General features: G+C 49.9%; 2 protein-coding genes across 10 annotated transcripts in view; one reads left to right on the top strand and one right to left on the bottom strand.

Annotated features, from left to right (window-relative positions):
- Positions 1-6,343, top strand: part of Sesn (Sestrin) — a 91,981-nt gene extending 85,638 nt beyond the window's left edge. Inside the window, exons 6-10 of the mRNA XM_076909766.1 lie at positions 2,084-2,266; positions 2,354-2,594; positions 2,685-2,950; positions 3,286-3,663; positions 4,161-6,343. Coding sequence (XP_076765881.1) covers positions 2,084-2,266; positions 2,354-2,594; positions 2,685-2,950; positions 3,286-3,663; positions 4,161-4,247 — 1,155 coding nt within the window. The 3' untranslated portion in view covers positions 4,248-6,343. The remainder of the gene's footprint in view (positions 1-2,083; positions 2,267-2,353; positions 2,595-2,684; positions 2,951-3,285; positions 3,664-4,160) is intronic.
- Positions 6,344-12,094: 5,751 nt separating this feature from the next.
- Positions 12,095-26,264, bottom strand: part of LOC143432839 (glutamate receptor ionotropic, kainate 2) — a 257,821-nt gene continuing 243,651 nt past the window's right edge. For 5 of the 9 annotated variants that reach the window (XM_076909758.1, XM_076909748.1, XM_076909749.1 and 2 more), the window contains 9 exons: positions 24,297-24,500; positions 20,576-20,680; positions 15,652-15,909; positions 14,462-14,659; positions 14,151-14,376; positions 13,905-14,069; positions 13,573-13,673; positions 12,342-12,665; positions 12,095-12,264 (listed from right to left, as the gene is read on the bottom strand). In XM_076909758.1, coding sequence (XP_076765873.1) covers positions 12,160-12,264; positions 12,342-12,665; positions 13,573-13,673; positions 13,905-14,069; positions 14,151-14,376; positions 14,462-14,659; positions 15,652-15,909; positions 20,576-20,680; positions 24,297-24,485 — 1,671 coding nt within the window. In that variant the 5' untranslated portion in view covers positions 24,486-24,500 and the 3' untranslated portion in view covers positions 12,095-12,159. Of the gene's footprint in view, positions 12,265-12,341; positions 12,666-13,100; positions 13,268-13,572; positions 13,674-13,904; positions 14,070-14,150; positions 14,377-14,449; positions 14,660-15,651; positions 15,910-20,575; positions 20,681-24,296; positions 24,501-26,264 lie in introns of those variants that run through there. The other 4 variants (XM_076909756.1, XM_076909753.1, XM_076909755.1 and 1 more) reach the window with 4 other exon arrangements.

Genomic DNA, 26,264 nt, shown 5'->3' with positions numbered 1-26,264 from the left:
ATGTTCTTGTATCGGGGCTGCGACTTCCTGTATTCAACGATAGCGCCCGTATATATAGCGATCGGAAGCCGTAACCAACGCGAAACCGGTCTCCAATTATGTGCAGATTTCGCTCGCGTTGATTGCAGCGGATCGTTCATTGTAGAGATATCTGTACCGTTCGTGACGTTGTAGACGTCGAGAATAAGTGGTAGATAAGGAAGAAGATGGGCATCGAGAAGCAGATTAATAAATCTATCGGAACCACGTTCCAGACACCAAAGCCAACTTTCCAGTTCTCTTCGAGCGGAGTGAGTTAAGGTGCTCGAGGTGCCAACCGCACGTTCGCGATTCGACGGGTTCGCGTACAGCACCGATAGACAGTCGATTCGCGCCCCGTCGCTTTATTTCTCACGAGATTCTTGCTTCGAAGATAAAACGGCGAAACGGGGGTGGCACTCTCGCGAAACGGCAAGCTTCGAGCGCGGCGAAGATGTTTGCGAGTCGTTCGCGTTCAAATAGCGACGCGCGATCCAATCTGTCTGAGCGGTTCTGGTACCGTTTCGTGATAAGGGGCTCGTGACACGCCAGCACAGTCGATGGACGAAATATCGTCGGTCGAAATGATCAACCGAAAACACTTTATCGAACAGGCGATAAAAAAGTCGATGTCGCGTCGATGGTGGTGGCGGTACTGGGCGCGGAGGGGTGGTTGGTTGGGAGCAAGGTTGCTGAGGGGGTGCGAGAGGACCGGGCGGGGAAGAAGGATTGCCAGCGGATAGACGGGGAGCCTGATAAAGCGATAAGATATCTGAAAAACAACTTTTCTACCTGGTAAACATTCTACCTGGATCGAGTCTCGCGTCGAGACTCCGCCAATTTCACGCGATTTCCTCCCGAGACTAGAACTAAGGTCGTCGCGATAACGATAAAATGCGAACAGATAGATAGGGGCGAGATTATATTCTTCTTTTTCATATGTATATAGATATATCGCTGAGAATTTATTATTGAAGGAAGAGCGTGGAATCGAAATGGACAGGCGCGCGAGCGTTTAGCATGGTGGATGTAATTATCGATAAATTAAGTTCTGCTGGGAATGACGTCAGTATCGAGCGAAACAAAAGGAAATCCCGCCTCTCTGACGTTGGTATCAATTTTGAACAAGGGCACACGTGGCCTGGTATCGCCGCTCGCTACGCCGCGACTATGGAATTCCGAATTATCTCGCGCTTTTCGTCGAGTTATCGTTCGCTGCCAAAACTCGACGCGTCTCTACGCCAATTTCGCGAGGAGGAACTATTTAAAGAGAACAATATTTACCAACGTGCTCGAGCAATTTTTGGAAGAAGCGGATTCCCGCGACTCGAGCGTACATTCGTCGGATCGCAGCCGCTTTTATTGGCGCCTCTCGATCATCGTTGTTTACCTCGCGTCCACGGAGGGGGTGAGAACGCGAAATTTCACTCCGCCAGGAACCAGCCGCGTGTTTGCGCGTTTCTCTTATCGCTTTATCGCGATTCTCGACTCGATCGATCCGCGGTCCGCATGGCAAACACGTGTCTTGTTTACGCGTTTCATCATCGCGTGTCTTCCTCGCCCTCCACCGCGACGTTCCTTCACCTATCCATCGTCGACGTCGACGTCTCAGCGCTCTCTCGTTGTAGCGATCTTACCCCTTGGCCATTTGAATTTCCGATGTGATCCCAAACGGGTTCGAAACGAACGAGCGAAAGTAAAACCGATCGCGCATCGAGACGAATCGCAGTTCCATTATTCCTGACGTAGTTGGAGGCCACCCCTTCGCTTCGACCGCGATTAATTTTCGCAGCGCTTGTTCTCGCCCACGCGACACGTTCCACTCGACGAGCTGTTCCTCTTCCAGAGCTTCCGCGTGCACGTTGAATCGAACGAACATCGCCGGTACATTTGCTTCCTCTGCTTCCATGTTACGTCGAACAGCGGCGGCTCCGCAGGGGGTGAAAAGGCGCGCGATCGATCCATCGTTCTTGCTCGATTTCGCTGTCCATACGCATCGTTTCTTCTGCACGTCTCTTGTTCTTGTTTCAACAGTAACAAGTTGCGTTTCGTCGTGTGGTTCCAGGCCGCTGGTAGACATCAGTGCAGCTATTTAATAAACCTGCAGAAAGGAGAGTTCATTCTCCAGGGCGGTGATATACAGTGGCTTCGCGGCCTGAAATCGATACCAGGGAAGCTGCAGGATCTCTATGAGATCAACAAGATTTTAGCTCATAGGCCGTGGTTGCTGAACAAGTCGCACATAGAGGTAAGTGGAGCAACTATTCGTCTGTTTGGTGAAACAGGAGAGGAGAGGAGAGAAGACTTGATCGATTCGTTTCCGTTTGGTTCACAGAAACTGACCAAAGGCGCGGACAGCTGGTCCCTAGCCGAGGTCGTCCACGCGATAGTTCTGTTGGCCCATTTCCACTCCCTTTCGTCTTTCGTCTTCTCCTGCGGGATCAACGAGGAGCTGGACAACGTAGCCGGCCACCATTACAAAGAGAATGTCCAGGACAATAGCAATAACATACCGACTGCCAAAGAAAAGATTTCCAGTAGTCCCAAGAAGATTCCCAATGGCGATGGCAAGACTGGTGAGTCGACCAGCTCGCCTGGCGAGCGTCGCTTCGCCAACATCGCGATAGACGATTATACTCAGCTTGTCGTTGCGATATTTTTCGCAGAAAATATGCCGTCGCCGCTATCCTCGCCTAGTATAGTGGGCGAGCAGGAGGTCGGCGTCGAGGCGTTAATGGAACGCATGAAACGCCTCTCCGAGAAGTCCGAGTCCTATCAGATCACGCAAGAGGAGCTGTCCAAGAGATTCGAGACCGTGGAAACGCAGTCGGCTGAGCTGGCCGCGGCGCCCCAGAGGAGTAGTTCGGTCCTCGACTCCGACATCGGCCACTTCATCGAGGATCCGTCGTTCATCTACCAGGACTTCGCCAAGGTAAGAGAGTTTCTAAGAGAGAGAGACGCGTCTGAGCTAGCGTGAACATCGAATTCGCTGCAGATCGATTCGAAAGTACGTTTTTCAAGGCGCCACGGGCCTGTTCGATGAATATTTAAGCGTCGTCGACTCGATTACCGTTTCCATCGGGGCGCTCTGAATATTTACGACGAATCCGCACGTGCGTCTCCGCGGAATCAACCGGTTTAACCTTAAACGTTGCCACTATCGAATCGATCGATGACGAACGAAGAGCCGTCGTCGCAGCTACGCAGCGACCTATGCAAATCCCTCCTCTACAAAACAATGATCGGCTCTCTCCGTGTGCGTTTCAGCGCGGCCAATTGAACGACAGGCCCACGTTCCGCGTGCAAGACTACTCGTGGGACGACCACGGCTACTCGCTGGTGAACCGTCTCTACAACGACGTCGGGAACCTGCTCGACGACAAGTTCAAGACGGCGTACAACCTCACCTACGGCACGATGGGCCGCAGGTACATCAACGTGGACACGTCCCGCTTCAGACGCGCGATCTGGAACTACATCCAGTGCATGTTCGGGATCAGGCACGACGATTACGATTACAACGAGGTGAACCAGCTGCTCGAGCGTAGCCTGAAGACGTTCATAAAGAGCGCCGTTTGTTATCCGGAACGCGTTACCAAGAGGGACTACGACCGCGTCATGAGGGAGTTCCAGCACAGCGAGAAGGTTCGCACCCGTTTATTCATACTCATCGTCGTACGATCGGCTCTCTCTTTATTTCTGTATATATATTATATTATATATTATATATATATCTTATATATATCTTGGCTTCGTACCCTGTTTATTGGCTCGCGTGCATGTTTGTCGGATTTCAGCCGGCGTTCGCTTACGTCAGCTGATAATATGCATATCCCTTTATTTGCATACGATTTTCCTGGTTCTCGTAAACATTGCGGGTTCCACGTGTTACTGTCCCATGACACGAGATTGCGTCTTGTGAATTGCAAATTGTAGAACGTCGCATCAGCCGCGAGGTTGTTGGCGACTGGCTGAAACGGCATTACGGACAGCAGGCACGTTGAACTGTTTACGAACGTTTCGATCATCCTACGCGTTTACACGCGCGGTCGTCGCGTGTCGCCGTTCCCGCGGCTCGCCGCGTTCTTCCCCTCCTCGTCGCTGCTTTTTAATAAACGATCGACCATTTTTCTCGTTTCCAGGTCCACGTGAACCTGATGATACTGGAGGCACGGATGCAAGCGGAGCTGTTGTACGCGCTCCGCGCGGTGATGCGATACATGACCTAAGCGAGGCACCGCCGTCGCTCCTTCGCCTACTTGCTGTCTGTCAGTTTGTCGTCGGTTTATTTTATCGTGTAACTCGCGCCACAGATATTCGCGAGGCATCTCTGCGGATTCTGCACACGGCACGGAAAGGAACGGGCGAACGCGACACCTATCCTCACATGCTGTATATACGTATATATACATAGAAATAAAATAATGTATTCTCACACGGTGACACGTACAAACACACACACACGTACACATATACTCGCACACGTACACGTATACACACACGCTCGGGCATACACGTTAATATCTATACAAGTACACGCAGCTGAACGATAACACACAGTGAGTCCTTACACGGTAACACACGCAAACAGACAGACACACATGTGAAGAAAGCATATAAGACGCGCGTGTGAACGAAGAAAAACCGGGCCCCGGAGGTTCGAGCGTCCTCTGTGAGACGACGCTCGCAAGGTGTCCGTCGTTTGCTCGCCGCTCGTAATCTTCGAACGAGATCTCTTTCACGAGTCAGTGCCGAACCGAAACGAGAAACAATCAACGGGAAGGAGACCACCGTGAGGCGCGCTCGAGAGAAGTGAAGAAGCAGGGAAAAAGTTAAAACGGGAAGACTCCGATGCCCACGAACGTTGACGATCGGTCGAAGGGCAAAGACCAAAAGCTGATCCACGAGTCGGTTTCGGACCTCGAGGCCGCGGCGCTCGAGGCGACCATTTTGTACGTTGGCGCCCTGTGAACCTTCCGTCTGGTCGAGAATTGGTTTTTCTTTTGCTGAAACTTTTGGCTGCATCCTTTGTGGAAGAAGAGAGGACACGCGAGAGGAAGAACGAGAGAGAGAGGAGCCTTCTACATCGTGGAGAGAAAGAGGCGGAGACACAAGTAGAGGAGAGAAGAGAGAGAGAGAGAGTAAGAGAGAGAGAGAGAGAGAGGTTTATCGGTTGTTTTGTAAATAGACACACTCGTATTTTTCTATGTTCGAGAAGATATCGTGTAGTAGATTGTTATTTGCGCGTTTCGTTAGCGTTTCAGATCTGTTGAGGCTTCCCCCACCCCCTCTTTCCAAATCGCGTTCATAACGTTCTAGTAGTGTTGGAAATCTCTTTAGCCACTTATCGACGGTGCACGTATTTCCCGCTTTCAGTTTTACACACGATAGTGATTGCATATATATTGCACTTTGATCGCGATACTTGCTTTCCTTTTTTAGTCTCTTCGTCTTTTTTTGTATTTTTTATTAGCCACGATCGCGTTTGAAGGAGAATAGAGGAGTGTCAGTTCGGAGAGGGGGGCAGGAGAGGTGCAATCGCGGGTCCGTTTCTCTCTTTTTGTTTTTTCTTTTCCCGCGGAATCAATCAGCAACTTCTCGCGGTACTTTGTATGTCGGGACGATTAGCCGATGTGGCTCTGCAATTAATCTTAAGGATAAATTAAGAAGTCTATTCGTACGCTATTTCACGAGCGAGTTGTTGAGTGGAGCAGTCTCGTTTGTCCGTCTCGACGTTCTGCACGGCGCTCCACGGTCGCGTCTGTTCCCGATCGATCGCGATCGTAACGTCGATCGGGACCAGAAACGACGGCGTGAACCCAGCTCAACGCGACGAGAGGTGACGCGAGAAGGAAAAGGGAATGAAAAAGCAAAGAGTCGATTTGTCTTTCGCGCTATGGCCGCGATTCGTGCTGTACATATTATATACGTTTTAACTTCGTTTATTTCACTGACTATCGTATAACGAGAAAGCTATAATATAAAGAAAATGAAAAAAACAGAAAAAATGACAAAAAAGTGTACCTTCGTTTTCGTCGTATCCGTGTGTGTCGAGAATACAGATGATAAATGAAGTGTTTAGGGTAGGACGATCTGCGCGCGTGCGGCGGGCCAGCCGCGCGAACCATTTTCGAATGTTCGCTCGGCTATCGGTTTTGCGGCGTTCGCGCGCAGAGACAAGCAATGCCTGTCGGCTGTGTTTATTTACGATGGATCATGGCGCTACTGTCACCAACCCAGATATATATTGCGAATTATGTATTTAAATTTCGAGCGAAAATCGAACGAGGCAGGAGAGAGAGAGAGAGAGAGAGAGAGAGAGAGAGAGAGAGAGAGGGAGAGAAAGAGAGAAAGAAGAGAGAAAAAAAAACTGAGAACCAGGGGTGTCAGGCGCGCGCTGCACTCAACGCTCGAGAAATTCTTTCGTCCTCACTGTCAACGAAGACCAGTCGTCTTCGACGAGCTTAAATTGTGCAGCGATGCGCTTCTCGAAGCTGCGAGTTAATAATTTTTTGCTATCGAAAGGGTGCAGCGCTCGCGGACCTGGTTCAAATCGCCAGAGGGAGGATGAGACGAACGGCAAGGACCAAGCGAAGGGGCGAACGTGCGCGCGACGAAGTAGAAGAGAACGCGCGCGTATCATCAACGAATTTTCATGCCTTTCGCGTAGCGTTTTTGCACTTTAACGGACGCGGATCCGGAAAAAGAAGACAGCGAAAAAAAAAAGAGAAAGAAAGCAGCGATTGACGCGCGAGTAAACGAGTTTCGCCCCTTCTGACGACCAAAACGGTTGGCAACAGTAGAACGCACGCGCGGCGTAGGAGGACAGAGAGGCTGTTTAAACAAATCAAATCCATATTAAGTCGTTAAGGTACACGAAAGTGAACGTGTGGCACAAAAAAGAAATGATATAGGGGAACGAGGGAGCTGAGAAATCTAAGGAGACTCTATACACACGTGTCTGTGATCGTATATTATATATATATATATCTATTTTTCGTGTATATATATATAATAAATGTATAGCACATATACGCATTATCAAGATGTGAGGAAGAAATGAAAAATGGCTGATATATATTATATATATAAATATTATATATATATATTTGTATGTACGCGCGAGTACATACGAACGCGTCTATACGCGTGTCTGTAGCGTGTATCAACGATATTGCACAAGAGCGCAGAAGGTGGAGCGGGAAAAGCGGAAAAGTAAATGACAGGAACAGCGTCGGAGATACACGTGTAGCGTTTTTTGTAATTAACAGGTGTCTCTTTATTATTGTAACTGTGTATATGCGCGCTCTGGAATTATCGTATATTCGTGTATATGATTCGGAGCAATCGCGTTTCATGGAACCAGCCCGTCTGCTTCTTCGTCTCTCGATCGCGGATGGATCCAAGAAATGGCGAAACACCAGCCGCACGTCACTGTCCGATCGCGCGGACCTCGCGCGTTGATTCGTTTCGCGATCGAGGGATCGTAGCGGGCGCTATTGGGACACGATTCGATGGATCAGCAGATCGATTAATTTACAGACGAAGCAGTGAACAAGCAGACACACAGACACACTCTCACACACACACACGTACACTCGTCGCATGCACACAGAGACACGGATACATACACAGATACCTTTCGACCAACAGCGACGCGTTTGCATCGTCGAAACGACGTCCCCACATATCACTTCGAAGAGTTTATTCAGGGCGAGTCTCGCGATCGTCGATCGCTCTCGCGCGATCCTTGGCCGTAGGCGGGAAGGTAGATCGGCGCTTCGTTCGGCTCTACGAGTCGTCTCGAGGACTTTCAGCGCGGTACGCGTCCTCTCGAAGAACGTGTCCCACGCGAGACCGTCTTCGAAGGGTCGCGACTCGAGCTGGAAATTTCCGAATTCGAGAATCGTAGAGCATCGTGTCGGTAGCACGCGAGCAGAACGAAAACGCGAGGGATGTGACGAGTTGCGCGAACCACAGTATTCTATGTTTCTTTAACTTTCACTTTCTCTACAACTCTCTCTCTCTCTCTCTCTCTCTCTCTCTCTCTCTCTCTCTCTCTCTCTCTTCTCTTACTCTCACTTACTCTTTCTTCCCTAATTTCTTGTTCGTCTTGAAACGTCTCGACTTTCGTACTTCTCCACCCTCTTCAATTACTCTCCTCCCCTCGTATCTAACGACCGAACACGAGCACACAGATAGATGCACGTGCACACAGCGAGCAGTTCGCCTGTGGGCCGCTCTCAAAGTTCTCCTGAACGCGGAGCGGTTAACCGTTTACAGAGTCGGCAGAGTAATTTCGTACGCGATCGTTTCCTCGGTTCTTTCTCTTCCTCTCGGTTCCGCGAGCGTTTTCTGGGGCGGGAGATCTTCTACAGGCGTCCTCTTTGCGAAGTGTTTCGAGAGCGTCGCGATTCGTATTCATTCGAAGCCCGTTCGTCGGTCCGACAAGAGAAAACAGAAAAAAAGAGAAAAAAAAAACAAAAAAAAAAAAAAGATCACGATATTTAAATGTAGTTTGTAATATGAAATTATTTAACGCATATACGTATATTTAATGTTTCCGATCCGACGTGTCGACACGGCGTGTAAACGGTTAAAAGAAGAGAGAACAAAAACGAAAGAAAGGAGCGGACCTCTCCGACCAAAGAGACACTTCATTATTTGCTATCGAGGCTCAACTTCGAATCATCCATTTTTTATACTCCGGTCCCATCGTCGCGCGAAATCGTTTCTTATCGAGATCCACATCCGAAGGTTTGCCCTCTCGACGGTCTCAACCCTCTCTTCTATGCCTTCTCTCATTTTATTTTTCTATCCACACTTCTCTTTCTCTTCTTTCACTTTCTCTCTCTTTCTCTCTCTCTCTCTCTCTCTCTCTCTCTCTCTCTCTCTCTCTCTTTATTCGCCTCGTCTAATGACTGATCGCTTTAACAACGTATTTACACAAGCGTAGTTCCGAGATTAAGGAAGAGAAGGAAGCGAATTGGATCGTGAACGAGCGAGAGAACGTCGCGCGGAACGCTCGAGGGTTGCTAGGGGTGGGAAGTTGAAAAGATTGCGGTGTTCGCGGCACGAATTGGCGCGCGGACTGATCTCATAAAGTTAAATAAGCGTTGTAGTAGTCGGGTTGCAGGTGGGAGAGGGTGGAATTGGCGAGGAACGATCGCGACGCTTGGTAGATTTAGAGAGAAAGAGGAGGGCGGATGGGTCGCTCGAGAGGAAGAACCGAGCGCGGGAGGGTAGATTCGTCGTGGGTAGAACGATCTCCGTTGATAATCGTTCGTTTTCTCGTCCTGGCCGTTCGTGACCCGTTTCCCTGACGCGGAATTCGATCCAGCTGAAAAGCGCGGCGAATGTTTTCACCATTTCGTTGCCCTCGTATTTATTTCCTTTTCTTTTTTTTCGTTTTTCAAGCTCAAGAGGGATCCGTGTGTTCCAACGCGGTTCGCGTTTCAATTCTCGTGTTTATTTTTTACTCTTTGCACGCGTTTGTTTTAAACAAAACGAAACCCAGCGGATCGCGTCAGGACGCCTCGACGAGGAAACGCAGAAGCGAAGGAGGGTGAGAAGAAAAAATCGTGGAGGTGGACGAGAGAAAATAAGAAAAGAGAGAACGAACGAGGCGTTTGTTTCACGCATAGACACATACAACGTACACGCATAACACAACACGCGCACGTATACCGTATATTTCTTTGCCTTCTTATCAATATTATTACTTTATATTTCGTACCGTTGTTTCCTCTTCTTCTACTTTTTTTTTCTCTTTTTTTTTAACTTCGACGAGAGATCGACGGGCTCACACATATATAGATATATACATACACACATATATACATTACGTATGAACCGTGAGCGTTTATTTTCAACGAGAAATAACGTTCACCAACCGTGCGGACGTACGTGCGTGTTCGCGAGCTCGAGCCACCTCCGAAAATCGCAAAAAAAAAAAAAAAAAAAAAGAATCATATATTACGGCAGAAAGAAAGTGAAAACCGTAAGCAAACAAAAGAAAAAAATGAAAAAAGAAAAAAAAAGAAGTAATGGAACAAGAAAACATTTACACGCCACCGCATCGAGTATGATCGTGTGATAATTACAAGTGATTTGACTAGGCCCTTCCAAATGGATTCAGTCGATTATATATTATTATTATTATATCGTGTCAGGAGAAGTCGCGTAGGCACTCTGGTGTCAGCTCGAATTCACCTTCATCTGCCGCGTTTATTCCCCCTTTTTTCTCATTTTATACGTTTTCTACTCTTTCTTCGCGGTCCTTCTTTCTTTCCGTTCGACCCTTTTCTCTCTTCCGTTCGTTTTCCTTTTTCTTCTTTTTTTTTTTTTATTTTTTATTATAATCGCTCTGCAGTTTCGCGAACCAAACAGAGATTCTTTTCAATCCCCGTAACCGAAGGGAGTTCCGCGACCGAGCGTCTCCGCCAGTAACAACCACGGTCACGTTGATTCGATTAAGCAACGCGGTCGACGCCTAATCTTATCATGGACCGCGGCGCGAGACGCTGCCCAACGGGGCGGATTCCTCCCTTCGCAGGGGCACAAAGCGTGCTGTGATCATTTCTGCGACGTTACCTTTCGTCGTTCGTCTATCGTCGACCGACTCGAGGACGGGTCGATCGTGTATTTTAGATATTTTATGTAAACGATGAAGCCTTCGCGGGGAGGGATGCGAGGGAGGCGGATATCGAGCGCTGCGGCGCGATTCGAGCTGACACGAGCGTGGAAAAGCGTTACGTGGAGGGTCGTATGTGATGTGATTTCTTTTATATCATAACGAATGATGAACACTCTAAGAAATGTTATAGTTTCATATAAGTGATATGTTATTTGTCATTTATTTTATCCCTTAATAAATGATGTTATATAAAAAAAAAAAGACGAGTGCTCTGTTGATATTCACTTTCACGTCTCGAGATCCCCGCAGGAAACAGGAGAAGGTAAAAACGATGAAACAACAATCCCGTCCGTCGCATCGTTTTACGTTTATTCGCTGTCTACCAGCATATACACACACGTGAAATGACACCAAACGTCTACGTGGTTGTACCCCTTTTCCTTTTTTTTTTTTTATATCTTTTCTTTTTAAATACTAAACAAGTTACTCGCTTGTCTCTCGCGTTTCACCTTAAAATACTCGCAAATAGGATCGTCTACTTTCGCGCGTGCCGCCGCGGTATTTACGCGAACATCTGTGTCTGTGTCTTCGGTGTCCGAGCTGTTTAAACGCGTACGTAAACGGGCAGTAGCAACGACTTGGAGATCGTTTCACCGCCATTCCTGGCCGTTGCGATTTCTACGATCGAACGCTTGCCATTCCTCGCTCGAGCTTGAGGAATCTAGCCGCGGAAGCCGCGGTCGTCCCGCGTTCTTGCGCTCGTCGAAGACCCGACACAAAAACCACTGGAAAGTGGAAAGTGCCGTTTCCTTTCGAGCTCGAGCGTTCCTCGAAGAATCGAGAGAGCCAGTCGTACCACGTGAGAGAATTAAACGGTGCTAAACGATGCTCGAGAACCAGGCGTCTGAGGACGCGTTTCCACTCGAGGCAGGGTGAATCACGACGGTCGCGTCGCGGTTACGATTAACCCCTGGGAACGGTCGCCCCCGGTTCGTCGAGACGCGTGCTCCTCGAGCCTGGCCGTGTGACGAACGCCTCGATATTTCTACGCGATAGAAGTGAGAAATTGCGAGAGAGAAAATTGTTAATCCGACGTGGACGAGGATCCGTCCCGGTGCAGCTCCTACCGTGGAGGGTGAATTGAATCTGTGTCGTCGTAAAGAAATTGTGCAACGTTCGTTCCCGGTGAATCTCGACGTGCGTGACACTCGCGGCGGTATTCTACCTCGACTTCTAGTAAAAACGCGAACGAGGGGGTGTGGGAGGGGGAAAAAAATAGAGAAAAAACGAACTGGTCGGTCTGTTCGTCCGGTGCCACTTGATGCGTTTTGTACTTTCTTCGTCTCTGTCCTGTGTAATCGTCTTCCGCCTTCTGGTTCCCTCTCTCTCCTCTGATCCTCGCGTCTTCTCGCTCCTACACTTTCAACCCGTCCTCTCACCCAGTTCCTCTGTCGTTTCTTAGACTCTAAGGAGGTGATCACAATAGGTGCAAAGAGAGCCGTGAGCTAGGTCCCGTCGTAATCGTGCGCCGGCGGTGCTAACGGTGGTGCGTGGTGATGCATGTGGATGTGCGGCGGCAGTTCGACCGTCGGAACACCCAGGCTGCTTCTCTGTAACCAACAAACGAGAGGCGTCGACGATCGATTCGATCGTGGTCGAGCTGGTACTCGCCAAGATTCTATTCTACCTGCGACCTCATCCCGTTCAAGGGGGTGGCAGTGGGGTTGTCCGGCGTATAGCCGAGCACGTGGGTCGAGCACTTCTCGCAGGCGCGTCGCCGTCGCGAGGACGCGTTGCAGCGCAACGCGCGACACAGCTCGCGCGCCATTTCCGCGCAGAGAGACTCCTGCTGCTGTTGCTGGCCCTGTTGCTGTTGCGGCTGTGGCTGTTGCTGTTGCGACGGCTGCTGTTGCTGTTGTTGTTGTTGTTGCTGTTGCTGTTGTTGCTGCTGCACGGTTTGCGAGATCCCTTGCAGGGGATCCGAGCAGGTCGGCGTCGATACCGGAGCTCTCTGCGTTCGCAACGTTTCGAGTCAGAGGCGAGCAACGTGCTCGTCGAACTCTCTGGGGAACTTTCGCTGGTCGATACGCGCGCGATACGATCCGTCGTGAAGGGTGGAAAAAAAAGAAAGAAAAAAATTGAACGCGCTCGACGAGCGGGTAATTGAAGCGGAACGGGCGCGTTCGTTTCGCGCCTAGGCCGTCCACGAGCATCGAGAGCCCGACACAGAAAAAAAAGGGGGCAGCGAAAGGAAGAAAGAAAAAATAGGGGAGAAAAAAGACGAGAGAACGCGTACGGTGCGCGCAATTACGAGCAGACGGTGAAAAACGGGACGGACGTACTACTCTATGGGTCCCGGAATCGAATTAAACGCGGCGCAATGAGGTTTGAAAGAGAGAGAGAGAGAGAGAAAAAAATGGTGGAGAACTAGAGAGAAGGGACGGACCTTGGTTCACGAGTGAGCTTCGTGCGTTCGCAGTCGGCCGGCGTGCCTCAGTGAAGAATGAGCTCATGCTGCGTCGCGGAAAAATCCACGTGCGGGCCACAAAATGGAACACAAAAGTGACAAAAATTCATGCAATCCTAAGCTCATGCATGGGGCGGGTTTCTCGCCTGGAAAAAAATCTTTCTATTCCTTCCCCGTGATGTGCCTTCGTTGATCGTTCTCACAAAACAGCTCAACCGCAGCTCGCGATTGATCGTCGAGGAAAAACGTCTCGCGGTTCAGCGATAAGCAACCTATCGTCGCGCGCCTCGCAAAATTAACCCCGTTGGAGATGTACAACGTAAACGTGTCAAGCTCGCGTCGTTGCTCATCGCTGTTCCACGCGTGAATGCAGACGGGGATATGGCGCTCTCGCAATTTTTATTTTCTTTCCAAATGGAACCTAAAGTCGCCTGCCGTTGCAAATACTTACCCGTTCCGCCGCCGTGTTCCTTCTGGTACTGTAACAGAACTCGAAGATCGCGATCAACACGGCGAACGCCAGGCCGCACAGCAGAACAACGAACACTCCACCTAGAAGGCAGCAAAACAAGTTCAGTCTCCAGCAAAAATTCATCGGTCCTAGTCGCGGACAGGACGTTGCTCTTTCGAATATCTCGCGGATCGAAGAGGTTCGGCGCGATTCGAGCGAATGGAGCTGGAGGATCGAAACAGCGGAGCAACGAATCGAACCTCCTCTCGCTGGTCTATAAAAGTCGATCAAATTCAATTGATAAAAAGAGATTGGACGTGTCCGAGTTTCACCTATATTGTCCACTCCCAGAGAGTTCGCCTTGCTCTCCTTCCCCTTCTCGGTCCTCATGCAAGTGTCACCGGGACTCTTCCACCATTTATCGTACAGCATCTGGATCTCTCCCTTCTCCTGCAGCTCTAAAATCGCCAGAGAGATTTTGTCGCGCCAAGGCGAGCCTGGGGAGAAAGAGAAGAGGGAATAACCGCTCTCGACTTTGGTAGATCCATTCGTTAAACACGGATGAAGGTATGGCTTACCCATGGGCGTGGCGATCCCGTACCCCTTGCTATCCAGCAGGCCTCCGATCTGCGTCAGGTTGCAGTCCCTCTGCACGATGTAATCCAGCATGGTCGACTCCATTAGAAACGCGTAATCACCCTGGAGAACCCTTTGAATGCCTTCCTCGTAGGTGGGCACGAACACGGATGGCTTCTTGTTCTCCATGAATCGCCACATTTTCTTGTACGTCTCGATCATCGAGTCCTACGGGGTGCGTTTGCGAGACAATTAATTGGTCATCTACTCGGACTATGTTCTAGAACTTTTTCTATCGTTACTACGAGATTACCCTGAAGAAAGTCATGGTGCTACCGCTGTCCAATGTCCCGTACGCGATGTCCGTTTGACTGGCGAGGTCCTCCGCGTTCTCTATCGGAGTTATCATTCTCTCGACCGTGAGAAACGCAGCGAGGTTCGCGGTGTACGAGGATATGATGATCAGCGTGAAGAACCACCATATACCGCCTACGATCCTTGTGCTGGTTGCCTGATGAAACGCACAGAAGCGAACCCCTACCGTTATCCCCGATTTTTCGTTTAATTTCGCGTTTCTCGAAGTTAAATATTTTTTTTCCCCTTTTCGAGATCAAACAACCCCGCGTTCCGATCTCATTTTTCAAACATTCAATTAAATTTTCCGCCGTTCCACGTTTGATTGGAAAAAAAAAAAAAAATAGCAGCCACCGGGAGTATCGTAAAACGCTCTGTTATTTCAGTTTTCATGGCAACGGAGAGTAAACCCGCGTGTCATCCATCGCGGCGAAATTTTTGCATCCCTCGCGCCACGTACAGCGGACGTTCCACGGCAAGCCCATCAATAAACTCGCGTCACCGGAGCTTCCACGAGGATTCTATTATCTCTCTAACGCAATTCCGTTTCTCTAAGCTCCGCGACACACGTACACGTACACGGACGAAGGGCTGGATACAGTCCTGGTTCACTCTACTTAATGAAACGGGAGCCCGATCACCATCGTTCCACGTCACCGCTAATCGAACAACGCGACGGAGCTTCTTCGAGATCCCTCGAGCGGACAACTCCTCGAGATCCTACTCAGAAATTTCAATCCCCCGGTGGTTCCTCTCGCGTTAGACGATCGCTCGTCCGACGAACAGCTGACGAAACCGTCTCGAGGATCTTCGTTTTAATTCGCAACAAGTAACGCAACGAAAAAATGAATAAAGAAGAGATAAGGAGTTTTATTCACCGCGATCGCGAGCATCGATCGTGGCTACGCGTCCAACGCACCGTCTCTGTTTTCTATCCATCGGCTCGATATTTGTCGCTGGTTGATTTTGCGCGAGCTCACCCTCTCGTCCAAATAGACCAGCGATCCCATGGTATACCATTTCTCGATCCGTTCGCCCGTTCGCCCGATCGCCGCGTCGATTACCATTTTAATAATGACCAACTTAATTCCACTGTTGTTCCACCTCAAACAGAATTGGCAATTCCGAGCAGAGGCGTGCGACGGTTACCTTCGGGTTCAGATCGCTGCCCTGCTGCATCAGAGTGCCGATGGTGAACCAGAAGCTGTTTGCCAGCGAGAACTGGTTCTCCTCGAGCTCGGAGCCCGCGTGGCACGGATGGGGGTTGTTCCACTCGTACGGGCTGATCCTCGCGACCACGAACATCATCACTGAGACGAGGACGTACGCCGCCAGCACGTACAGCCAGATTTGAATGGCCAACGGGTTCATGAAGGAAAACAGCCGGGCTGGATGACTGGTCGGTACCTGTAATCCGATTTTCCACCTTCATTCCCATTCGATTCTCAATTTACCACCCTATAATATCGCGGATGTTCCAAGTTTCGTTCATGCGAGAGGGTTCGATCAAGTATTCCTTGATAATCGAGATAGATTGTACAAATAGCGATTTCTCTGTTCACTTTTCGAGGCTAATTGTCGTCGTACATTTGTCGAGGTCAACGTTGACCGTCACAGGGTATCGTCCCTGCGAGTTAACGTAAATTCAGGCTGACAGACGGGTTCATTATCGTACATACGCCATGTCCCCTCCTAAGGCAGAAATGGAACAGGCTGATACGTTTGTCGTTCGGGTTTAATCTCGAGCAGATTAGCGGCCGTTCTCGCGAGGGACGACAAAGCGCCGGCGAATAGAATTTTAACGGGCCAGAATCCCATCACCGGCTCGTTTGAACGATCAAGCTCGTGTAACGTAAACGGCTGCCATTTTTCAGCCCGTGTCCCGTTTTAATAGAAAATAAATGTAACGACTGGCGAGACGAGGAGAAAAATTGCTCGTCGAATTCGAATCCCCGTGTTGCAGCAGCCTGTGTCACGCGAGGCAATTTTGTAATTGCCTCGGAGGTAGAGAGGGATCGACACCCTCCTCTTCGAGTCTTTTCCAATGCCGTGGAAACAACGGCGGATCGTTTCCGCTTTGCTTTCCAAGACGATCGTGCCAACGTTCGATTTAACATCACGTCAATTCCGGTGACTTGTCGACAGCCACGGTGAATAGGGAACCAACGACGCCTTTTAAATTCGATGAAGACGCTGTCCCTCGACTCTTTGCGTTTCTCGTTCCTCTTTAGACACGAAGGAAAAGGAAGAAGACGAGGTGGATCGCGGGTAAACATCGAGGACAGCCGAGACAAATCTCTTGTCTCGGTTAAAAATTGAGCGCGGAGACGAGCCTCGACGGAGACAACAAGTGGCGAGGTGAAAAATGAACAAGCCGTGGATCGAAGTCACCGCTGCGCGCACTGCCGCTGACAAGCGATGGAAAGTTCGATGACGGTCTAGTTCGAATGGTTTTCCGAGCGAGCTGCGCATTATCGTGTCCGCCTCATTTGCGCTCGCTGTCGTAAATCGGGTGCTCGATACCGTCGCGAATCCCACGGGACCAGGCGATTTCTTCTGTTTACCGGCTGGAATTTACGAGCATCGATACATACTGATCGCGCTGCGCTCTGTTTCACCGTTTCGAAGGCACTTTCGAGCTTTGCTGCGATGCTCGAAGAGCAAGCGATTAGACAGTAATTGGAAAATTAATGAATAATCAGGAGTTTAGTGATTATCCAAGAGATAGAAAATCCGCTGACGCTCGATCGTCGAAGAGACGATTTAACGGCAACAAATAAATCGCATTAAAGTCGAACGATCAGTCTGATCGAAACGAGACGAGAGGGATTACCATCGAGGTTTCAACGAAATACCAATCCTCGCAGCATCGCGGGGCGTTATTAAGTTAATGATAAGCGTCGAACCAATAAAGAACTCGGTGCACAGTGGTCGTGGTGGACGTTTTTCATCGCGCGTAAAACGGCCAAGGAGTTGTGCAACCCGTGGCAACAACAGATTGCAGTATCGCGGCGAAACGCTTTGACCCGGGAATTCCAGTCCGTGGACGATCAATTACGATATCGAATAATTAAAGGACACCTTGGCCGGCGACGCTGATTGCAATTAAGCGGTCGCATTACACTAATTAAAGAGGTCTTCTTCGCTCCACGCTGATTGCGCCTCGATACCATCAAGATTTTCCCCTGGCCTCTTGTTCCCCTTTTTTCCTTTTACCCTTTCCCCCCTTCGACGGAAAGAAACGGATGGATCGATGGTTAAAAGTTTAAACGAGACTTATAGGCGACCCTCTTGTTCTTCGTTGTTGTCGAGGACATCCTTCGCGCAGTGGTTCTCGATCTTCTCGAGATGGAAACAGAGAAAATCTGTGGATTCTACCTCCGTTTAAATTATCATGGAGCATATAAAGCGTGTAAAAGAATGTTGGACCCTCGTACGGGATGATTTTAATTTCGTTGGATCAGCGAGGTAGGTGAAGAACCATGGAAAAATGCGAACATTGTACGATTACGATAAACAACGCAGAACTTTAATTATCGCGGAGGTGAGGGAACGCACGGTGAATTTGCAGTTTCCTGGAATGAAAACCCGAGCAGCTTGTTCGCGAGGATTCGCGCGGAAAGACTGGCCCACCCCCGTTCGTCCGACGCGTTCATTCGACGAGGAAACCAAGACGGCGGTGAAAATTAGCTGGCAATTAACGCGGTCGCGATATGAATTAGCAAGTGCAACAACAGCGTCGACGTGGCCGGCAACGGTTTTATCTGCGCGGCAGGCAACGTTCCTCGCGTAATTTTTAAACAACGAGCCTGTTCCCGCGGAAATAGAGAGCGAGTGTAAAGTAAAACCGCCGCGTCGCTTTTGCCCTCAGCCGCGAGGAAAAGCAGCGGCGAGATTCCAAGCGTGGCCTCGGCTGAAATAATAATTACTCGAACGAACGAGGGACGATTTCGCTGCGCGATCAACTGTTTATCGAAATTGCGCCTCCTCGATATTCTTTACTCGCGCTTTCACTCGTCCAGGAGGAAACGTGGCTCCCACTGCTCCCTGTTAACAAGTTTCCACGCTTTAAGATCGAATCGTGGATGATTGTCCGTTGTTTGCTCTTTCGATTTCGAAGGAGGCAGAGAAAGAGAGAGAGAGGAAATAAAAGTGGAATGATAGAAGGAGAATCGAGTCGAGCTGGCACGATCGTCCTGTAAATTTGGCCCAACGAATCGGCCCGATTGAGTTTTCCATCGATAGACGACAAATAGAGGGCGAAACGCGGAAACGAGGGTAAAATGGGACGCGGCACGATCGTCTGGGAAATTTTATTTAGAAGCTACGACGCTCGTTTGTCCGACCGTTTCAGACCGTCCTCGTTATTGCTCTCGTTATTGTCCACCCGCGAGACGACACGCATGTGACGACAGGGCTTCCAAACAACTCGAGAGGGTTCGCTACATTTATTTGCCAGGAATATAAAAGAGAGAAGTAGGAGTCTTTACAGATCCAATCAGCGATCGTCGAGAATCGTCGCGATACCAGCCACTGTTCCACGCGAAGAACCGTGCTGATCGAAGAGAAATCGAATTTCTCGCTCGGACGGATCGCTGGCTGATCGAATCATCCGCGCGCCATCGCCCATCGGTCGGTCTTAATTAGCAACGCGTGGGGTGGCGCGTGCCGCCATCGACGATTCCGCGTGGTCGTCGCGACGATCGTGGCGAAGTGTTTCGCGAGGAGCTCGATTCGAACCGCAGCGTCGAGCGTGTCAGCGATTCTTTTCAATGGTACGCGCATACGTTACACGCGATTGTACGCGTACGTGGGAGGGTACGCGGATCGATCTGGGACGGTGGCTCGAGCGGCGCGACGTATCGGCGGAAACGACGCTCGCTTCGTTTTGGTCGATCGCCGCGGTCTGTGTTCCGTGTCGCGAGCGAAATTGAAAACCGTGTTAAGGCTGCCGCAGCCTGTCCGGAATCGATCCGTCCTCGCGTTTCCGTTACGGATGTGCCACGATTATAGCCGTCCATCGTTTCAATTTTTCTTATCTTTCGCGATACAATTCATTAATTGCTTCCTTATGAAACGGTGCGACACGTCTCGCAGACGTATCGTAAATTAGGACGAGTACAGTCGGAGGACACAGACTCACTCTTTCAGATGATTGTTTTTGAGACACTGGAGAATGTATACAGAGATAGGGTGGTAAGTGAAAATTATTGCTGGATTATGTTAAGCGATCGCAGATGAATGTCAGAAAGATTACAGAATGGAATCTAACCGGCGAGTAACTCAGAATTTTCATCCGAGCAATCGCGAGGGTATTAAAGCTGCATCGAGCCTGGAAACCGGGAATCCCTCTTTACGATTCTCACTCGGGGATCCCGGTTTAAGTATTGACCCAACGCCCGGCTCCAAGAATCTCGCAACGCCCGTGACGGACCCGGGAGCAGAGGGCGGGCGGAGAAAAACGAGGAACGAAACGAGCGGGAATAGAATGTATCGTAATGTATGGACGTAACTTTCAGCCCGCACCGCAGCTCGGAGGGCAATAAAAGGTCCGCGCGAATTTACCTCTTATTTGTCCCGGTTTCTGCGTTCCGCTGGTTTATCGAGGAGAGGCGAGCCGACGCAACGACGTCGTCCATCCGGTTACACCGGCGTTCGACATCCCCCCCGCTCGCGAGTCAACGCAGGGTAAAAAGGTGCAACGCGAAACATTATCGCGGCGATCTCCGCCATATTGTTTCACCGGCGGGAAAAATGGGAGCCGCCAGCCGAAAAAATGGGTTATCGCGCGTTCAATTTAAACGAGCCGCGATACAGCCGGCGGGGAAAAAAGGGCGGATTAACTCTGCCGCGGTGGAATCGAAAATATGAATACTACGAACGGGAACGGATGCGGTATCGAGTCGATTCGATTCGAAGGATTTTTTTATTCGTTCCGTCGAGCCTCTCGACCGTGCAAGAGCTCTCGCTTCTTTTTCGCGAGCGGTTAATTGAGTTCCAGCGATTAAGCAAATATCCGCGTACGCGCGAATATCAACCATTTCTACCTCGCATTTCACTGAGACGATCTTACCTTGAAAAGAATCGAGATCCCAAGGTTCATGAACGGCTTCGTGAAGTCGATCACGCTCTCGCGGGCGTAATTGATGGTCATCGAGCCGACCGCCAGATCCGCTTTCTGTGAATAGAGACGGATGGGTGCGATTAATCGATGGCAACGAAGCTGTCGATGCGCGGTGGTAACGATGATGCTTGACGAAACTGAGAGGTGGAATGTTTCGTAAAGACACATTACGATTTGACACGTGGATCTACGTGGATCGACGAAAGGAAAAATTGTTACATCCGTTCAGGAACGCGGCAGAGGGTGATGGATGATCGCGAGATGCGTAGATCGACGTGTCTGAAGGTAATTCGTGAAGACATGATTGGCTTTGTGGGTGATGTTTCTGTGAGTGATCGCGTATGGTTTTGTTCGTTCTCCTACCTTTCTCTGACCATCTTTCGTGTATCTACCTGTGTACTTCAAATTCCTACGTCTAATTTGCATATCCGAAGCGATGACAGTGAGCAGTGTTATCGCGATACGACGTGCAGTTGCTGATTGAGAAAATTCCGTGAAAGCAAGGGGTGAAACTGTTGTGAATCTAATCTAACCCTTCAAGTGCACTCGTGATACTACTTCTACGTTAAAATCACCTCGTCTAAACGACTCGTCTAATCGAAGCTTCGTGTCTACGAGAATTATTCCATCTTCAAAGCGTGAAACGTCATACAGTTGGGAGGAATGAAAAAAATTCGTTGATCGTCGAGAGACGTCTTCAATCTTCGCCCCGTTCTGCGAATGCCAAGCGTCGCTCGAGGATTACCATCCCGCGCGATGGAAAAAGAGACTCGGGCAAGGAAACATTTTCAGGACGGCCAGGCAAAATGGAGCATGCATACGCGCGCAGGGGATACGTTATCTGACTGCTTTTTCAGCGTCTGGAAAAGCACTAGCCGTGCCATGGGACACGCCACCGGCCTAGGCAGATTTATTTCTGCTCGTCGCTGCCTGGAAACCGTATATGTGGCCACCGACGATAAGGGGTGGCTGGAAGAAACCGCTCAGCCCGCAGTTTTGCGTGTCTCCCTCGCGGATTTTTTTTCCTCTCTTCGTCGATCGTTGATCCGATCGTTTCGCGAATCATTTCTCTCGTCTCTCTCTAATAAGGAAATTCATTAATCAAGCCATTCGCGGGTAAAGTGGCATCGATGACAAACTCTCTGGCTCCAGGGAAAGTTACGGCCAGAGGTAGGTGGAGCGAAGTAAAATAAAGCGTACCGTTTCTTCCACTTATCTCGTTTCTGCATAAGTTCGCTTGTACCACCCCTTCTCGCGCAGTCCTCCCTAAATGATAATTCTTAAAATATTCCCACGTTCGTATCTCGTGGGATATTCAAGTTCCCTGAAAGGGGGATACGAGAAACGGGCAAGGGTATAAAAAGATAAACGAATGCAAAGAGAAAAAGGAAATATTTCCCCATGAATATCGCTGCGCGTTGAGAGGCGGCCCTCTCTGGCTTTTTTACGAGAACGCTGTAACGGGCAAACGATCGGCTGAATCAATTTGCTCGTCGATACAGCGAACCCGGAGAACGACGGGCCAAACTTGTCGGCTGTTATTCTTCGCGTGGAATCCTCGGTGATGGACCCAGAATTTTTTCATCCAATTGTCCAAGGGGTGGGACCAGACACGGTTGTGGTAATTTTGTTCGAACAAACGCCCGTTACTTCTCCCTTGATCGACAGAGAACGAGGAGGGGCAGAGAAGTATATTTCTCACGATGTCAGAGAAAATTCAACAGGGAACACGGTTTTAATTACTCGCTGTTCATCAGAGATTTCTGTCGAGCGTACACGCGCGACGTTCATTGTAATTTATTCGCCTACATCTGGCGCGAAAGACGCGTTCATTAATCATTAGAGAAACCCCCTTGGTAAATGTACGCCTATCTGTTACCATCGAAGAGGGAGAGAGGGAATCGTGAGTGGCCTTGGTTATTCGGTCAACGGGGTCCACTTGCTCTTTGTTACTTGCTCGGTGGAGAAAAGCGTTCCGTGCTAAGTCCCACTTTTCCGTGGCCTCGCCACCCTAGACGCTAAGAATAATTAACGATCATCCGACCAAAATTAATAACTGGGGTCCGCGGTGATATAGCGCCGGTAGTTTCGTACCAGCTGTCGAGCCATCTACGCGAGGGGGTGAAAAAAGGAAAAAAAATAGATTCTGGCCGCAGCAAAATTTCTCATCGCTTCCCCCGCTTCTTCGCGAACCATTTCCTAAACGCGTTTCGCTTTCTGATCGTCGATCGTTCTCGCACGAAATTAATATTCCAGGAATTAGTTCGCCGCGCGTTGTAAATCGTGACTTTTAAAGTTCGCGCCCTCTGGTTCACGGTGTTGTTTCGTAGCTCGTTTTTGCTTGCTCACGCCGCGGACGAGCGCGGATTGCATCGCCGCTGGTCCCACCCGAAATCAGGATATTAATTGCTCCACGGATGCAGATTCGTTAACACCGGATTAATCCATTATGCATCGTGCGCTGGAAAGTACACACTCGACTTCAGTTTCGCGGAATACGGAATATCCGTGGGGCGAATGTTCGGAAATTTATCGCCAAAGTAACCCCGGAGTTTCTCCCTCCGTTTCGAGTTAAACGTTTCAATTCAAAGCGAAAGTTTCTATTTCCTTTTTTCCACTGGTGTATTCCAGAAATGATCTGGTTCATTATAATACACACTCGTATCCTTTGAATCGAAATAATACATTTTTTTTCACCGCGTTTTCCCACAGTTTCTTTTCTCTTTCAGCGCAGAGAACAAGTTATCGTCTGATACTTGTTAGCAAGCCCAATTTGCGAGCAGCGCGGCTAAATGGTCGGATTCTGAGCGACCAAGGATCTGCGAGGTAAGCCACACTTAATCAATCGGCTGCGAGCGTATCAGCCGTTTACCTGGGACATGGTTGACTGGCGGAGCTGCCTCGTAGCAAGGTTTCGCGTATCCCATGGAACGGTGCACGCGTTTCCACGTTCCGGTGCATCGAATCGTGATTTGCATTGCAAACTGGGCCCGCACACCCTCCGAAATGTGTCCCGTTCTGCCCTCTATCTTCGTTATCGCTAGCCCCAGAACTTACACTTGCCGTTCGAGTTCGTAACTCGCGACCAAGGAGGGAAGAGAATCGCTATTTTCATTTCGTTGCTACTACACTCGCCCGGATAAGTTCCTCCTCTCAATAGATATTAATCTTAATTCAATTTCAGACACGGAGATAAACTTTATTTAATTAGAGAGCCGTCCAATGAGATATAGAACCGTGATTAAACGCTGAATTCAACTCGAGCTTCTCAGATCGCGAGTACTACCGCTGTTTATTCTCAGATTTCCTCTCTCCCTCCCTTCGTTACATTTATTATTCCATACACAGTTGTACGTCCACTTTCTAAAGTCTTTCGCGAATGATTCTTAACTCGTCTGCGTTCCCCAAAAATATTTCCTCACGCGCGTAACTTCACTACTCCCCAAAGCTTGACGAGTACAAACGTATCTCGAGCCTAGTCGACTCACCACCCACGCTTGCTCATCGTTGACCCTACCGCGTCCTCGTGAATGGGACACCCTCGCACCAACTACTCGTACTTACTGGCCACGCGCAGCAACGTGCTCGCTACCCACGTGGCAATCACGACGAGACGTTCGAGTTAATTTCCACCGTCGTGGACACGCACCACGGGAACAGCCATACTCACCTTGTCCATCAGCTGGCGGACTATTCCGTTCCACTGGCCGGTCCCGTAATCGTAAACGCCGTACTTGCCATCCGGCACGAGCTCGATCCTGTAGCCGAAGCCCACCATGTGAGCTATCTCCTTGAGTAGGTCGATGCAGAAGCCCTCGTAACGTGCGTTCCCGCTGAAATTCCCTCTGCTCTTCAGCATTACGTACGGCTGCTCCTACGGGGACCATAAAAAGGAGCTACTACCCTTCGTCCTCTTTCTTCCTTCTCTTCATCCCAACGCCCACTCCTTCTCACTCTACCATCGTCTACTCCCACGTTCCAGCCACGAGATTCCGTCCTTCCTTTCCGCCTCAACGCACCCCCTTTCCTTCTTCCCCCATCCACACTGTTATTAGTCACTTTTCTCGCTACGGATATAATCTCTGTTCCTCTTTCGTCTTTACAATTTCTCCGCCTTTATTCTACCTCCCCGTGGATCTATTCTCTGATGGATTACCTCTCGCTGGTGGCCCGTCTAGGTGTTCCTTTCATCGCCTTTCTACTGTCTTTGTCGTCTTTCCCGTTTCGCGAGAATCACTCCATCCCTTCGTCACTGAGGCACGCGTTTACGTAAACAGGAGACCGCGTGTCCTCGATTATTCTCGTGTATTAGTAATATATATTCTTGTAACCATTCTTAGCGCGAGCACAGAGACGGATTCGCAGATTGGCCCAATTGTTTTTCGCCAGGCGAAGGACGAGCGCCATCGTACCAAGGGAAAGTCCCCGTTGTTACACGTGTCGCGACCCACCCTGATCGATATCCACCGCGAATGCACGACGCGCCTCGCACTCGACGGCGCTCGATGCTGATTACCGGCTAAATGGATTACCACTCGATAGACTATTACCACGAGCGTTCCCGCGGGATAATGTAGCCGAGCCTACGCGAGAGCTCGGCTACGAGAGCGTGACGAGTAGAGGTAAACGGAGCCGTGAAAGGGTGAGAGTCTGCGATTACACCCCTCAGAGGGATCGTCGCGTCGCTGGCTTCCGCGAGGCGTCCATCGAGCTCGATTCGTTTTTATTAGAACGAGTGAGCGAGAAAAGGTTCCCAAAGAGGTTTGGCTAATCTCCAGCGCCTCTGTTCGCGGTCTGTAATCGAGTAATTGGAAAATCGAGTCGAATCAAGCTCAACCTCGGATTCAGCCTGGCGCGGTTTGTCTCGAAGCGGAACTCGAAGACGTGCCCGCGCATCGAGCCTTCCGGATTTCACCAGAGTGAAAATTAGCCGGTGTACACTGGCTGGTCTCGCGTGGAACGCGTTAAGTTATGCGAGCGAAAGGGGTGGCTCTCGAAAGAGGAACAGAGAGGGTCGTCGCGAAGTTTCCGCGAGGGTACGAAGGGATGGTTAATATCGTTGATCGACTTCCCGTCGTCTGTTTGTCTAAACGTTGCGCAAACGCGTAGCACCGTGGCGCGGCTGTTAATTAAATGCGTCCGGGTTAATAACGGCAAGTTCGCCGGCGTTTTTTCATCGGCGAACGTCAATTAGCAGGCTGCGTATCGCGGCCAATTTATGGGCTTTATTACGCGTCGCGCAGACACCCGCGAGTAATTAACGCGCAGCGTTGGTGATTTACCTTCGACTCTTCGGGCGGACGCGGCGACAAGTCGCGAGAGTCATCTATCACGATGATTTAGAGGGCGGGCCACCGGTCCAGGGGTGGGAGAATCGTCCAAGTACGAAACGCGTCTATCAGACGCGAAATTGTTCGCGAACGGGGGCGCGTGCGGTCTTCTATCGGTGTTCCTCCTAGCGAGAGGTGATTTTAATCGCGGCTGAGTACACTGCACTGCAGCCTTTCCACCCTAAACGTCGCGCAGTCTTCCGCTACGGGGAATAACAAGTGTTTCGCTCTTCAATTCCTGTCCCGTACGTAAACGCGCTCCACGTATCACCAAAGCGCTCCTCAGGGGCTATTAATCTCTCGACTAG

This window comes from Xylocopa sonorina, chromosome 2 (genome assembly GCF_050948175.1).
Source record: "Xylocopa sonorina isolate GNS202 chromosome 2, iyXylSono1_principal, whole genome shotgun sequence".
NCBI lineage: Eukaryota > Metazoa > Arthropoda > Insecta > Hymenoptera > Apidae > Xylocopa > Xylocopa sonorina.
This window is presented reverse-complemented; position numbering and strand designations above follow the sequence as displayed.